This window comes from Hermetia illucens, chromosome 6 (assembly GCF_905115235.1).
Source record: "Hermetia illucens chromosome 6, iHerIll2.2.curated.20191125, whole genome shotgun sequence".
NCBI classification, from domain to species: Eukaryota; Metazoa; Arthropoda; class Insecta; order Diptera; family Stratiomyidae; genus Hermetia; species Hermetia illucens.
Genome location: NC_051854.1, coordinates 5317900 through 5334475, shown reverse-complemented (window position 1 = coordinate 5334475; position 16576 = coordinate 5317900). Strand labels below are relative to the sequence as shown.

The 16576-nt window shown below is 39.1% G+C and overlaps 1 protein-coding gene across 3 annotated transcripts; it reads right to left on the bottom strand.

The window, feature by feature from the left end:
* Positions 1-1170: 1170 nt before the first annotated feature.
* Positions 1171-7891, bottom strand: LOC119659098 (sorbitol dehydrogenase-like). Of its 3 annotated transcripts, XM_038067019.1 has the most exons (7): positions 7737-7891; positions 2812-2845; positions 2436-2656; positions 1887-2354; positions 1703-1824; positions 1429-1623; positions 1171-1331 (listed from the first exon to the last, which is right to left on the bottom strand). In XM_038067019.1, exons 1-6 carry the CDS (start codon positions 7788-7790, stop codon positions 1434-1436), a joined length of 1089 nt encoding a protein of 362 aa, XP_037922947.1. In that variant the 5' UTR covers positions 7791-7891; the 3' UTR covers positions 1171-1331; positions 1429-1433. The 3 variants fall into 3 exon arrangements, with proteins under 3 accessions (XP_037922947.1, XP_037922946.1, XP_037922948.1); XM_038067018.1 differs by lacking the exon at positions 1171-1331 and having other exon boundaries at positions 1350-1623; XM_038067020.1 differs by lacking the exons at positions 1171-1331; positions 7737-7891 and adding an exon at positions 2943-3098 and having other exon boundaries at positions 1350-1623.
* Between the last annotated feature and the right edge of the window lie 8685 nt (positions 7892-16576).

The following is a 16576-nucleotide window of genomic DNA, read 5'->3' as shown; positions in this document are numbered from 1 at the left end:
TTTTGGTCGCTCACCGTCAAATTCGATGTTCAGACCAATCTTGGTGAGTGAATCCTCGTTAACGCGAATTACGTGATTATTACCGTCGAAGACGCCTTTCTCGCAATTTTTCCACGAGCGATGCAACCCCATAGTGATCGGGTATATCCTCATTTCGGATGTGATGGTTCCACGATTCTTTCACATTTTTAATGATTGGTAATCGCGTAACTAAGGTCATTCCTTATCACGAAATCGCCACCATTTTATACGCGGCCGTTCGACTTCTTTAATGGCGTCACCGAAACCCTCTGAGATGACAATGCCTACATCATACTAAGTGTGTGAGCTACCAAAATAGAGGAATTTATAACTATTTTAAAAATGTTCGCGTTCTATGTCGTAGCTTTTGACACCAGACAAAGGGGTATTTTGTAGAGCGCAGATATTAATGCGCCTCTTGCGAGCTCCTCGGCCTTTCCTGTGAGGATGTCAACATTTTGTGTGTAGACACGTATTGGTTTGCTCGGACTAATTAACTTACGTCCTGACGCCGTCCATGCGCCAAGATACCTTGCCCATTTTTAGAATTGATCATAGGATAAATTAGGAGTACATTTCAAAGAAGCAACATACTTCAGTTTTGAATAACTAACAAAATCGAAACAATCAATCGATTTTGTTAGTTAATCAAAACTGGTTACGTTAATGGGAGGTTGTCAAAATTTTCCGCCCCCACCTAAAAACTTACAATAACCAAAGATAATTTATTATCTCCCGCTGTCATCTAAGCGATTTATAAATTGCCTAAAAAATTTCCAAGTGTGTAGTTGTCGTGTTTTTAGCGACTAAATTAGAGTAAAACGAAATGATTAGCGGTTTTTTTTATTTCAACCCGCATATACCGATATTGTGAGGACCACTTGTTCCCTTCTTGTAGCATACAACGTGTAGAACTGAAGGAGGTAAGGGAAATCGGCCCAAAATAATCTAATAGCGACAGTCGACGGTAAAATTCAGGCGCTACCTCACATCATGCGAACTTTGATACAAACTCTTCTGACTTTACCAACACAGTCATGTAGAGGTAGATATTCAAATTTTCCAAAATATTTTAGGATCATTCACATACCTGAATTTGATACGACTCCTCTTGAAAGCTCGAACCAAATTCACAGCTGCTTCATCCTAATCTTGAACTGGATATTGATCCTTTTAGAAATCGCAAAGTTTACAATTGCTAAATATTGACTTCAAAAACAGCAGTGGTCCCAATTTTGAACTGTGTCCGAAAGTATAGTCGGTGGTTGGAGTAATTTTCTTGCTAATTATTTTCGGTGAACGGTTGAGCCCTTGATTGAAACACAAAATATTTTAAAATATTTTTTTATATATTCGTAAAAACAGGAGTCGAAATAATTCAAATTCTGTGTAATAATGGTATTGTACCTATTTTACGAATCAAATGGTTTGGGGTTGTTTTTATCTCGTGGCTGACAATGAATCATAACTTTAATTGCTCCACCGTGGCCATATCGGGCAGTTTCAAAAGCTTTTTCCGTTTCAGTGATGTCGTAGTGATGAGTAATTAATTTCTTTACATTTACGGCTCCACTAGCCACCATTGCCAATGCAGAAGCATAACTAAAAATAAATTTTAGAAAAGTTAAATTAATGAGTAAAAAGTACGAAACGACTCCAGGTAATGGTCAGCACTACTTACTCATTGCAATAACGGAAAACTCCATGGATATTTATTTCTCGAACGATAGCATTAGTTACTGGTAACTTTGATTCAGCTTGAGCCATGCCCACGATAGCAACACTTCCACCTGATCTGGTTGCCTGTAAGCATAATTACAAAAATGAAACCTCCAAATAAGACAGCCATACTTATTAGAAATTACCAAAATTGCTAATCTCGAAGTAGATTCTCCTCCACAGCAATCAATAGCCTTATCTGGCGCCGAACCCATTATCTCATGCACTTGCTTAACCAAACTTTCCTCAGTCATATCTTTTTTCACAAGCATTGTGTAAGTAGCGCCCAAACTCTTTGCAATCTCCAGTTTTCCTTCTACCATATCAGTAATTAAAACTTTCCCTGCGCCCATCGCTTTAGCTGTCATAAGGGTGACTAGACCAATTGGTCCAGCTCCGAGGATTAAAACTTCTGAACCAAGTCCAACTCCGGCTCGACGACATGCATGAACACCCACCGAAAGCGGTTCAAGAACAGCAGCTTCCTCCATGGTTACGTTTGGTGGTAGTTTAAAACAAAAATCAGCCGGATGTTTGTAGAATTTCATCAAATTTCCATTAACTGGTGGGGTGGCGCAGAATATCATCTTTTCGCAAAGATTGTAGCGTCCAGTCTATGTGTGAATAGAAGTAGATTTCAGTTTTTTTTTTATTTTTTATGTCATGCAATTGAGGAGATATTTACGACAGATTACCTTGCAAAAGTCACAGGTTCTGCAACCAAATCCAGGTTCGATAGCAACTCGATCGCCAACTTTTAAATTTGTGACGTTTTTTCCAAGTTTAGCTACAACGCCAGACGATTCATGTCCAATAATCATGGGTTTCTCTACAACGAAATCACCAATTCGTCCATGGACTAGGTAGTGGACATCTGATCCGCAAATTCCAACGCAATCCATCTCAAGCAAAACCTCTGCAAATTAAGGATTGTCTTAATTATTGGATTACAACTGTTGGAAAAAGAATTTAATCACACACTTCACTATCACTAAGTTATGTAAATATCGACCCTTGCACAGAATATTACCTCACTTCCCCCTTTTTCATACATAAATACTTTCAACTTACCATGGTCCTCGATTTCTGGTATCGGGCGTTGTTCCTGGGAAAGACAAAATTAAATTAGATACATTTCTACCCCCAGCTTGTGGAAATTAATTTGAAACATTTGAATGAAAATACTAAAGAATGAAGTCTACCATTCGAATATCTTCTATTCCATAAAGAACTGCTGTTAAATTATCCTGTTTCTTAGCAATAACTATTTTATTATTAAAACTTTAGCCAAACAAATGTTCAATTCTGGAAGAGTCGAATTTCGTATGATCTAGTCAACGGAAGGCGCTTGATAGGCTGAAGTAGCAAATTTATATTAATATAATCCGCTATTTTCGTTATCTACCGATGAAATTTTGAACTCTCCTATAAAGATCCAATTAACGCAGCTAAGGGTAATATATAATCTAATATTTGCACTTAGATAAGGTTAATGGAAATTACTTCGCGAATCTAGAGTGTTTAATGTAATTCATCGCACTTTCTCTACTCTCATTGGGTATATTTATCGCTCTCGGTATGTCCGGATATTGTTGCTGGCTGATGATGGATATAGAAGATATGGAGAAGGCTACTATAGATTAAAGTATACTTATTAGGTGGTGGTAAAAGTACCCCCATGATTGAGGCTTTTTTTCTTTTATAATCTAAGCCATGAAACGGAAAAGAGGACACCTATTACCCTTCGAGTAACAATTATTTTCTGACTACAGAGCAAAAGTCAGAAACCAAGACTTTGAAGCTTGATATACAAAAAAAAATAGTTTTTTGTTTGAGGATGTCGGATCGAAGCTCGTTTTGAACTTAGCACTTAAATATTCAAAACTCAGGGACGAAGAAGGCTGCTCCCAGGGCAGCGTTTGATGAGTGGCCTCTGCCCTGGACGAAACCGTAAGCCGTCATCATCGCTGATTTAAAAAAAAATGATATTGACTACGAAATTTCAGTTAACAATGAGAAACTTTCCAGTATATAGTTTTATGCACCCCTGACTCCCTAGCTGGCATTATACCTGCGCCCTAGGTAGTAGCCTCGAGGAAGTTTCTCGGCGAAGAGCGAACTGCTAATGACTGATACACGTTGGGAAACAGTTCTAGCTCCCGGAGCCATCAAAAACTCTTTGTCAACGTCGACCGGATTGTGTGAACCTAGCTCTGGTAATGTGATAGTTGTAACATGTATCAGCTATGGGTAGGTCAGGCCTTAGGGAACTGGGGTAGAAGCGCTGCCCTCGAGAGTATACCCGTTCCTAACTATTGCGCCCCGATCCCTTGCGCTGGTAAGAACTTCAATGGAGAATAAAAAGAAATGACGAAAGTTGGCTGCGTTTGTACGCAGCACGAAACTGCGTCGGTCGACCCAGCGCACAGCGAAGGATGCAGCAAGGGCTCAAATACTCGGGATGCGCAAACAGAAAAAATACTCGCAAAGTGATGTAGCACCTGCAACGGAGACGGCATCCCAGACAGTACCACGCATTCATATAGTTACGGAAAGAGGAACAGAGGAAATTGGTGAAACTAACCAGATAATTTCGAATATAAGCCGAGTGGGAGCGCTGTCGACTACTCTGGCGAAAGTTGAAGAAGAAAGGCTTATTAAGAAATGGGTGGCAGTTGTGAAGCACAAGCGATCTGCGACGTTCCTCCTGAAAAACGTCAGCAAAGGGATGAAAAACGAGCTAATGGAGTTGGAGGAGCTCTTGGACAGAATTTCGTACTACAGGCGAACATGGAGATTAAGAGAAAATCCGCAGGAAGCAGAAACAATCGTGAACCCCGATGAAAACACCACGAAACGGATCGCAGACAGCCCGCTGCAGAGCGAACTGGGGAGAAAATGAAAGGCGGAAGTGATATCTGAAGCAGACTTTACTTAGGTACTCTCCAGGGCTCAAAAGAAGAAGACAAAGAGAGACAAGAGACAACAACACGACGAGTCACCAGAAAATTTGTGCTTAAAATTAAGGCGGACACGAAGGATGGAGCACCAAAAGAAAAGGTGAGGAGAAGAAGGATGACTAGACCCTCAGCTCTGCTCATTAAGCCGACGGAAGGCAAGACTATTGCGAAAGACCTCAATGAAATCCGTTACAAGATCGAGCCCGAAGATAACGGAGCAGAAATGTCTTCCATTCGAAAAACGAAGAGTAATGGATTCCTAGTCGAATTAGGCACGAGGACAACAATTAAAGTTATGTTCTGTGAAGCAGTCAAGGAGTTTCTGAAAGAGAAAACTTTGGTTTCTAGCCTAAAACCCACGTGGTCTCTGGACATCGGAAACCTTGACGCCTTCTTAGAAAAGAACGAAGTAAAAGAGGCCATCAAGCGCGAATGTCCGGAGGTAACTAATGTTTGGATTGATATCACCTCCGCGAACTCACGAAGCTCGTTGTGGTAGAAGTTGCAAAATAAAAATAAGAGCAATACGCGAAAAGCTTCTTAGCAGCGTGAAAATCAGAATTGGTCTGCAACCTGCCGGGGACCCGGCAGGAGGGCAACATACCACAAATGTGGCCAGTTAAGCTATAAAGCGAATACCTGGAACGAAAAGGAAGGTTGGTTCTATGCAGGGAACGTGGCGCGTTGGATGAGGTCGCTGCACACACTAGTGACTCGGGGCTGTGTCCAGTCTCCAGCCAGAACTGGAAAGAGCGGCTAACATGATCTGCATCCTACAGATAAATGTTCACTGATTAGAGCTGATTTAGTGCTCATCAACCGAAACAAGGACCCAGCTTCACGGCACCTCGACATATCAGATACCGCTGTCATCTGGTTTCGGGATGGTACCCACCTTAGGATTCTTGCCGAAGGCCGAGGGAACGGTTTTGTCTATCTGATACTGAATGAGACGATGCCGCGGCGCAACCTTCGCGTCGAAATCACTGGTGGCGAGTTCTGGAAAACTGTAAATTCATTTATGAACCTGATAAGGACGGCCTGCGGATTTTTTATGCCCAGGAGGGCATTGAGACGTGAAAAGCCTTCTATGTATTTGTAGATGACGTAAATTGCAGAGATCCGGATACTCTGCGGCTAATAAACAAACTGGGGTTACAAAATGGCAAACCAAAAAATCGGGGCTCTGCGGGGATTAAGGCCGAACAGAGGAACCGCATTGAACTGGCACTATTCTCTACGCATCCGGTGCGGGATGCTGACGACAACACTAGGAAAACCAAGAAGGCATAGGTGTACAAACTGTTACTCCAAAATCGGGCAGGCCTGCTGCTCGGCACATTCGACGCGTGCTTGAAAAAGGGCATTTTCCCTTTTACTTGGAAGGTGGCGAGGCATGCGCTGATCACCGTTGAAGCAATACGTGTTGCTGGAGATTTATTGCCACGGGAGTTCGGCTTTATAGCAAGGGGATCCGCAGTTGATGCTGTCATGTAAGTCGTGGATGCGGTTCATCGAGCGTAGCTTGATAGGTGATGATTTTCGTAACGCTTGACATCAGAAAGCCATTATATCTATCTTAGAAAAAGAAGACGAGGCAGACCCTGCCTGAAATGGAGCGATGGCGTAGGTCAGGATGCCAGACCGCTTTTAGGGATATCGAATTGGTGGGTCTCGGCAAAACCAAGATGTCTGAAGTTCCTTACTAAGGCATTCGAAGATCGGATACCGATTGTTGCGCCGTTAATGATGATGATTCAGCGGCGACATTCTCCAGACTGATGTTGTAGTGCAAGAATGCGTTAAACAACCTGGGTGACATGCACAAGATTCTCCTATTTCAGCTTATAAAAACCGTTCCGCCTGAAACATCCCACCATATGCTCAAAGTTACAAATGCAACAATGACCTTACTGCCCGGAAAGTTTTGTTCTTAGCAAGAAAAATTGCAAAGCCGCATTTGAGATGTGAATCCTCCCAAGAATTTTTAGGTCCCTAGAGGAAGATGGATGGATGGAAGATTCCGTAGCCTATATAACATTATCCCTTTAATGATGATATGGACGGTATTTTGAGGCTCAGGTTGGTAGTTTTCCAAAAAGACCATCTCTTTCCGCCTTCAATCAATCCCAAAGTTTTAATTTATATTACAAAGTACTAATCGAGGTCTCTCATTAGTATATTCGATGAAAAAAGTTTGCAAACCACTTTTGTACGTATCCGTAAACTTAACTTAACATGGTGTCATTCCTCATATGCGTGGGAGCTTACAGTTCAAACATCTCTATCAAATTTCGTATCAATAGGTATAACCATTCCCAAATAAATCACGTGTGACAGACAGACGCACGAACGTTTGGACTTACGATTTTTTTTTATTCTATTAAATTGATTAAGCTATTATTTTATACAAATGCCTAAAAGGACAGAAAAATCTAAACATCAAATCCATCCATCCATCAAAAGATGAACAAAACAATGGAATTTCACCTGTACTGAAATAAATTTGCTTAGATAATATAGCAGATACCTAAATTATTGTAGCTTTGTATTAATGATAAATAAATGGTATCGAATTATTCTGTATCAACAGCTTCTGCATACAAATGTGAAAAGACCTTGAAAATATTTATTTTGATACTAAGGGGGCCGGCAAGTCTAGTAACGACAAAAAATTGAAATTTATTAATACCTCATGTGAGAGATGAATTCTTTGCGAATGGTTTTTTATTTTCATTCGTTTTTCGCAAGATTCCCCGAAAAGAGATATTTTCAGATGCCTTTCACTTGCTAACCCCCTTTAACTAACTTGTTATGTTTACACAGTCACCAGATCATTCATCAACAGGCGTGAAAATTTGGAGAACAAATTTTTATCAATTAAGCTCAAATTTACCGATACTTATCTCAAATATGCATGTATTCTGTCTTGCAAACAAAATGCGGATAAACAATTAATGAATCTCAATTATTTCTTTTTTCATGAATTGCTTCACTTCTTTGATTAATTAAATTAAATTTACGATTAGAACATACCAATCTGATATCTTCAATTCCGTATAGAACGGCAGTCAAATTATCGGTGGCCATAGTTACTGGTGAACACAAATTTAATTTTTATGAAATAACTGCACGATATTACTGGAGGCCGACAAAATTAGAACTGAGCACACCCACTTGTTCGACAATCAATATCAACAGAACATTTGCAAAAACGTGCAGAGAGAATAACTCAGATAAAATGCCGAGTGGATGTGGACCGGTAATAAAGTACATTAAAAAAATATTTGAACAGCAGATTCTTGTTCAAATATAATAATTGTTTAATTTAACACGACAATCAAACTGCTCATCTTTGTATTTTTTTATTTATTCGTGCAGTCTTTAAAATTTCAAAATATAAAAGTCAACGTATACACAGACATGAAAATTTTCCATTCATTTTTCTCATTTATACCTTAAGAACCCTAATACATTTTTTCTTCTTTTTCGCTGGTGTAGATATTTATTCTTGCAAACGCCGATATTTCGGGAACCTAACAAGTGACTTGTTAGCACTGATCAAGGGAACAAGTGGTTCCCGAAATATCGGTATTTGCAAAAATAAATATCTACACCAGCGAAAAAGAAAAAACTATTTTTTTTTATTATTAAATTGTGCATGCAATCAAGTGAGATAAGGAGCTCATTCACTTCGCCAAAGAAATTCAACGGAACGACCCAATAATTTTGGAAGTTACGTTATCAGATAATTTAAATTCAAGATACTTCAACAAGTCAACATTCTTGTCAAGTAAGTTATCATTCCAAAAGTTTCCGAGTCTCTTCTGGCATTTACTTAAATGAATATATTACAGCATTGTCTAGGTAGCGCCAATCTAACTCCATGTAAATCCATTCAGCTATTTATACATTGTGCTTAAAAATAGATAGTTCAAATAGAATCTTTTTTCTATTCTTATCAATTCAATTTTGATTAGAATTTTGAAAAGAAAAACTAAGAGCAGTGCGCAAAATGCGTCAGATATGATTTTTTATTTGCATTTTAAACTAAGGGAAAAAAACTAAGTATTAGACTATTATCATTACTGCTAGTATTACTAGAATTAGAAATGAATATTCGAGGAATACGCAAAGTAAACGTAACAGATGTTGATAACTCAATGTAGAAAGTAGCAAGCGTACAATTTCTAGTGCAAGAAAAAAGTATGTTTAATCAAAGTTTAACTTTTTGTCATGAATCCGTAGCCTCAAGCAGAGACTCGAAAAACTTGTGAAGAAAAGTAACATTTCAAGTGACCAAAAGAGTTGATGTTTCTCAAGAGCTGCTAATAAAGGAAATTAGGAAATTGAACCAACTGAATAGTATCTAGTCATATATTAATACCTCCCGAAATCTATGACCATTATAACTGATACAACGGAACCCCAACTGTATCGAAACAACTTAATTATTTTAAACTTCCTTAGCTGGGAGACGATGATCTAATATCGAAATTGAAACTAAGCCGGACCGAATGGAAATTCCCCAAGTACCTAGAGTAGTATTAGGTCCTCATTAAAGTTCTCTCCATAAACAAGACAAAAACTGCTGCTGTCATGGTCTCAACTTAATCCGTACGAATATCTTTTTAAAGTTTTGTACTGTATGGCCGAAAAAAAAAAAACAATTTTTACGTGCGGCACATGTAGCCATGAGTGGTTACAGCGTATTTATTTTCGAAAAATTACCTTTCTTTATTTTATCTATACAGTCAAATAATATATCAAAACTTTGTGTGTTGGAAAAGATTTTCTCATAAAAAATAGTTATGAAAATCGTACGGCACCAACTGCAATATACGGCCATGCAGAGCAGATCTAGCGTGCGGCACACGGTCCAGGATGTGTTGAGTCAGTAAGCTATTAATGGCTTTTGTCCTGGGTCGGGATATGAGGTTCAACTTTCTAACTAGACCGAATTAATTGAAAAGAAAGATATGCAAGAAGTTCATTTTCCTGGCAGTCCTGGTTGTCGCATTATCCCTATTAATTTCTATTAGATCAACTGCACTCTCCTTACTAATTAATCCTAAATCCTTACTAATTAATCCTAACGTTATTAAGCAGCGGCATTCTTTTCTTCTGAAGTTAGTAGCATATGATTATCTCTGCGTTCCACATAATCACGCAATTCCCTCATTGCAATTCTAATTACTATTATCGGCTTGACATATTAAGTAGTCAGTTCTTTATCCTAGAGCTTTCCGATATTGGATTAAATCAGTGGAATGGGATTTATCATCCCCATTGTTTGTCATGGGGTATCGATATTTTGCTATAAGTATTATTATTATCACTGTAACAATACAGTGAAAACGTGATGTATTTGATTAGATATCTTATCATTTAGCGATTGATATATGACTTCAGATTGTTTGATGAGATATTCATAAAATTTGAATAGGATAACTCAAGGTAATCGTGCAAAAGATGGAAGATGCTTGTCCTCCGGTAGGGAATATGAGTCATTCGCATAGCTTCAATTGTGTTTAATGCTATATAAATGCGAGCATATAATTACTCGCGATAAAATTCAGTAGCAGATCAAGACACATATAGAGTAAACTACGCGCCGAATTGGAGGCACATTGATAGCCCCCTTTTTGACTAAATCAAACACCAAATAATCCAAGGAAGTTTTTTTTTACAAATTATCTTACAGCAAAGGTAAGAGTCGTATGAAAATAACGACTTGGTAATGATGATATTTTTGTCAAACTTTCCAGGAATGTCTTTTATATTATCACTTATACCGATGCCAAATTTCGTACTTCTAGAATGAACCTAAAGAGGGTTTTCACTTCTCCTCTACCGTTCAGCTCCAAGCGCCCTTGAGACGACCCACTCGGAAGAGCATGCATGCATGGCGTAGCCCGTAATGCAATTGTCGCTCCTCCTTAACGTGTGACCCATCCACTGCCACTTCTTTCTTACGATCACAGTGCGTATGAGTGGCAGGCATGTACGAATAAGTTCTTCATTTGAGGTAGTATCAGGCCAGCACACTCCGATAATACGATGCAGACAGATAATGACAAAAGATTGGAGTTTTTGGATAGCAGTGGAGTTCACTTTCCATATGCTACTCCTATATAGCAACAAATAAAGGACACTAGCACGGAACAGTCTCAACTTGTTATTGGTGTTGAGATATCTGCATTTCCAGAGTGAATATAGTGGTGCTAATGCATCTAGCAGCATTCAGTTCGGTGCCACCATCGGCAGAAACCACACTTATACAAATTGATTGACGCTTTTGATGCTCTGATCGTTAATGCAGATAGGGAGAATGCGTTGACCGGTCAGGCTGAGACCCTTGGCTTTGTGGTGTTGATCTTCAGTCCTACTTTATTTGCCTTTCTTCCCAAATGCAGAGCGTAGTCGAGGTACTTGAGGAAAATGTCATCGTCCAATGAATTCCTCCACGTCCTCCGGACAAGGCAACATGAAGAACGTCACCAATAACAAGAAGAAATAATATCGGCGATAGGATGCAACCCTGGTGGATTCCGCTTTGTACCTCAAAATCCTCCGAGATTTTACTTAGATGTAGTACGTGACATTTTCTGCCATCATATGTCGCTATGAAAATAAAGCGATAAATAACTCTGCAGGGAAACCGTCTACCCCGGCGGCTGTATTCTGTTTGAGTGCAATGATGGCCGAAATGATGTCTCTCCTGCTTAAAGAAACAATCTGTACCCGACTGTTACGATGACTAGCCATTTCATCCACCAGAGGAGGAACTTCACCGGATGGGATACGGTTAAGAACCATGGTGAAGTGTTCTGTCCGCCTCTTCATTTGTTCATCATCGTGGATGAGAAGTCGAACATTGACGTCCTTCACAGGACCATCGAAAGATTCAAGACCACATGCAAGCTCTTTCGTGATGCCTTATACATTCCTGAAATCATTTCCACCTGCGGCGTTTTCCGCTTGCCCGACCAGCTCAATAGCAGGTTCTCTCTTGTCACGGCGTACCCTTCGCTGATCTTCTCGGAGTTCGAGTGGACCACGCCCGCAATCTCTCGTAGCGGTCAACCCCTTCCGTTCATCGATCCGCTTCCACGATACCGCAATCAGCCAGATTTTATGATGTCTCTCCGGGACGTAGCGACCTGTGTAGCACCTGAGAAAAGAGCACTTTCGATAGCCACTCAATGCTCATCGATATTTTCAGACGGAATGCTCAGTAGATCTGTCGCTCTCCCACTATCGAAGAACGACAATTGGTTCATACAAACGGTCGATGTTGAACTTAGGGGTCGTAACTCTCCAACCCTGCGAGAAATGGTAGACGCAACACACAAGCGAACGTAAGCGACCATCAGATGATGATCCTTCCGATGGCGATGTCAGCGCCTCTCTTGTTATGCACATAAGAAAGGCAACTCCTAAATCTACTGCTAATCGCAAAGTGGCCGATCTGATTGCTCTGCGGTGAAGGTCAGTTGAAACCCAATTGCCTTATGGCAGGCTCTGTGCTCAAACAATATGCCACCAATGACGAGGCGATGGAAGTTGCAGAAAACCATAAACCTCCCACCATTATCGTTGCGATCGCTAAGACTGTGTTTCACCATCCCATATTCGAGCAAGATGTTGTCAGATCCCACCTTGCCATTCAGATCACACTTCACGAGCACAATGTCACCTTCAAGAAGCCTCCCCTGAACTACATTCAATTGCTCGTTGAAAGAATCCTCCACTATATCGGAAATCTCCGTTGGTGCGTAGCATTGCGCAATTGTAGTGTTCCATAGCCTGGACCGGCTCCCTAGACAAGGGAACGTGCCTTGCGGCAGCCGTAAGAAACAACCTGACACAGGATTCGCGTCTGCTACCACTTGGCTTTCCAGAGTACAAAACCAATAATGACAACCATATACAGTCGAACCTGGATATAAGGAACTTGGATATAAGGAAAACTTCTTTAAATGGAACATTTTTTCGTGCACCTTCAATTTTCAAAGAAAAAATAACATTTTTCAATTTTTCGAACTTCTATATATGGAATAGAAAACCTCTTTATAAGGAATTCATTTTTTTTCCGGAGCCTCTATAAATGGAAATTTTTATGTTATTCAGTTGTCATGACCTCTATATATGGAATTTTCCCCTGAACGACAAAAAGGGAAGGTCTTTTTTTTTTCTTAGAATCGTGCAATTTTCTATTGTGACACGTTTTGAAATTTTTTGTTTATTCAAAGTTTAATTTGAAACTCGGTGATAGTGGTGACGATTCTTTCACTTGCAAATTAAACCTTTTACTGTTCCTTTGCCGCTATAACTTTTGTTTCTTTTAATAATAAAAGGCTGTCATGTCCGAAAACAAGAGAAAAAATTTAAGTTTAAGTGAGAAATTGAAATTGATAAAGGAGTTTGAAAACGGAAAAACTCGGAATGCAATATCCGCGGAATATTTCGTGCCGCTGTCGACATTGTGTCGTATTTTAAAAGAAAGCGACAAAATCAAACAAGAGTGTTCTGAAGGACATGGCAAAATAAAAAGAAATCGTAATTCGGAATATCCGAATCTGGAACAGTGTTTAGTGGAGTGGTTGAAACAGTGCCAAAGCAAGAATGTACCTGTAAATGGACCGATTTTGAAAGAAAAAGCTGAAGAATTTGCTAGGAAGTTGACGATTGGAGGTTTTTGCGCCAGCAACGGTTGGTTGGATGGCTTTAAAAAAAGAAATGATCTTATTTTTAAAAAAATTTTTGGTGAAAGTGGTGCTGTAGACATCAACGTATGTAGCCAGTGGATAAACGATCTTCCCGCTTTGCTGGGAGATTATTCTCCTAACGACATTTTCAATGCAGACGAAACAGGGCTCTTTTTTAAATGCTTGCCAGATAAGACCTTTACCTTTAAGGGAATTTCGTGTCATGGTGGGAAGTACAGCAAGGAACGTGTCACTATTCTTTTATGTGCGAACATGACTGGCACTGAGAAATTACCCGTTTTTCTTATCGGCAAGTCAAGGAAACCCAGATGTTTTGCAGGTGAGTAAAAGATTCTTCGTTCGCTGTTACTGTATAAATGACATTAACAGAATAAAGGTTATGAGTCGATAGTTAAAATACTATAGATTTTTTTCTGTTTTAGGCGTGATAACTCTTCCTGTTGAATACAAAAACAATAGCAAAGCATGGATGACTGCAGCACTTTTTTCGGAATGGCTTAAGAAAATCGATATTCAGATGCGCCTCGAAAATAGGAAAATTTTACTTTTTATCGATAATTGTACTGCCCATTACAGCTCAGATGAACTACAACACATAAAAGTTGTCTACCTACCTCCAAACTCCACCAGCAAGCTGCAGCCCCTAGATCAGGGAGTGATTCAAAATTTTAAAATTAATTATCGTCGGGAGGTTGTTCGCCATATTTTAACAAATCTCGAAAGCAACGGTAGCTTGGAAATAAACGTTCTCATCGCAATGAGATTTGTGAAAAAAGCATGGTTATCTGTAACCCAGACCACTATAGCTAACTGTTTTAGGAAAGCAGGGTTCAGGATAAATGGTTTACAAGAGCCCCAATATTCCGAATGGGACTCTTCACATGAGGAGTTACGGCCTTCATTCCAAGAGTGGTCTGAATTAACTTCCAATGCCGGTGAGAGGGTACCTAGCTTCGAAGATTATGTAAACGTCGATGAAAATATCGAGGTTACAGGAGAGCAAACAGTCGACGACATTGTGAGCACCCTCCAAATGTGTGACACCAATGAAAACGATAGTGATGAAGATCACGGCGATACTCTTGAAATAAAACTTGTAAAGAAGAGGGAAGCGTTAGAGGCACTGCATACTTTAACAAAATTTTTTGAACAGCGTGAAACCGAACCAAAGATATTCGAAAATATTATCGCTCTTGAAAGAAACGTTGAAAATGTGGTCACTGATAAACAAACAAAAATATTTGATTTTTTCAAAACTTAATATCTATGAGATAGACACTCATTCCATTTATGTATTCGACTGATTACAGTGACGACTTATGAAATAAAGAATCTTTGATATTGATATACTCTTTTTAATTTTATTTATCATGCGGATTATTTATTTGTATTTAAATGAAAACTCAAAGTTGCTGTAATACTAAATACACCAGGTGATTTTAAAAACCTGGATAAAAGGAATTTTTTGCTGAAAGCCTCTGTATAAGGAAAACTGGATAAATGGAAAACTTGTTTATAAGGAATTTAAGTGAGTTTCCCTTGCAATTCCTTATATCCAGGTTCGACTGTAGTTAGATGCCTAGTAAGAGGCCTCTAGTTTCTTTGACGTATAATCACAGCGACCACTGTCTCCTCAGATAACGATATAGGGAATCTAAAAAAAAATATTTAACATTACGACATAGTCCCGTCGGCCGTGTACGGGTATGACAGACAAAAGTTATGTATCCCATTGCCTATACTCGAGAGAATCAAAGATCATCAATTCTAAAAAAAATAACAAAGCGCCGGGGATCCATGGAATACTTTGGGAACTCAAAACCAAGAGCACAGGATTAACAATAAAGCATCATTGTGGTGCTCATGGGCTGAAGAATCTATGCCGAAAGAATTACAACAAAGCATAATATGTCCTACTCATAATAATGGGCAGAAACTTTACTATGAGACTTATATGTACAGGCATTTTCTGGGCACACAGGTTTGTAAGAAATGCTGCTCACAAAAATCGAAAGAAGTGTCGAGGTATTATCGCCGAATACCAGGGAGGTTTTCTATGTAAAAAGTCGACTATGGATCAGATATTTTCAGTGAAATACTGGAGAAATTTTTGGAATATAGCTTCGACGTACATGTATAAAATGCCTCCTGAATCCGAAAGTCTCTGCAATCAAATTCATCAGATTGGCAATGAATCCAGCGCTCAAGTAAAGCTACGAAATCAGTTGACATGGCAAGGCAGCGAAAAAATTTGATCTAAAAATAAAGCAATACAAAAAATAAATGAATACGAGCGGTATAGCGATCGTTTTTTGACTTCTTTTTAGAAAATTCTATGTGAAAGATGAAATTGATAAAGTACTGCAAAACTCGTTAAAATCTACATATAAGTAGTTGAGAAATTGCTGTGGAGGTCGGTTTGTAGCTAAATTTGTCACGAAACTCAATAGGTGGGAGCCACATGAGTTTAGTGCAAAAAAATTACTAGATCGAATTTTCACCAGTAATCAATTGCTAAAGATGTCCAAAAATAGACAATTGGAGTAAAAGATTGTTTCTGAATATGACATTGGATCACGTACGACAAATTCTAATGATAACGATTGGAAGAAAGTAGCCAAGCTTCAGAAATGGTTGCAAAGTCGGTATTAAGGGAGGAGGTGATGGCTCTTTGGCTGATGATATTGGAAGGAAGTCATTATGAGCTGTTCCTAGCTGGAAAAAAATAATTCCAGTATTTACTGCTGGTAACTGAAGACATCGGATGAAGTACGAGTTTGGCTGGGAAATGTTGATTTACAGAGCCCTGCCGCTGCATCATCGCACCACTTGTTTGAAAAGATTAAATTTAAAAAGTGGCGGAGTGAAATTACTTGTCGAAATTTTTTGCCAGAAATTATAAGTTATGTGAGGGTGGTTATCATGGCTCTACCTACATGTGCAACAGGTCATCGACCATTATGGACAATATTTTGATAAAGTGTTTATTTTAAGTGAAAAAAATAAGATTAATTCAATTAATACCAATTTTTAGTTGCAACATATACCAGACTATGGGATCCCAAACGCAGTACTTTGTTTAGTCAAATAATCCCTCAAAGCTCCATGATTAGGAATGATAATATTTTTGGTTGCCAAAGTGAA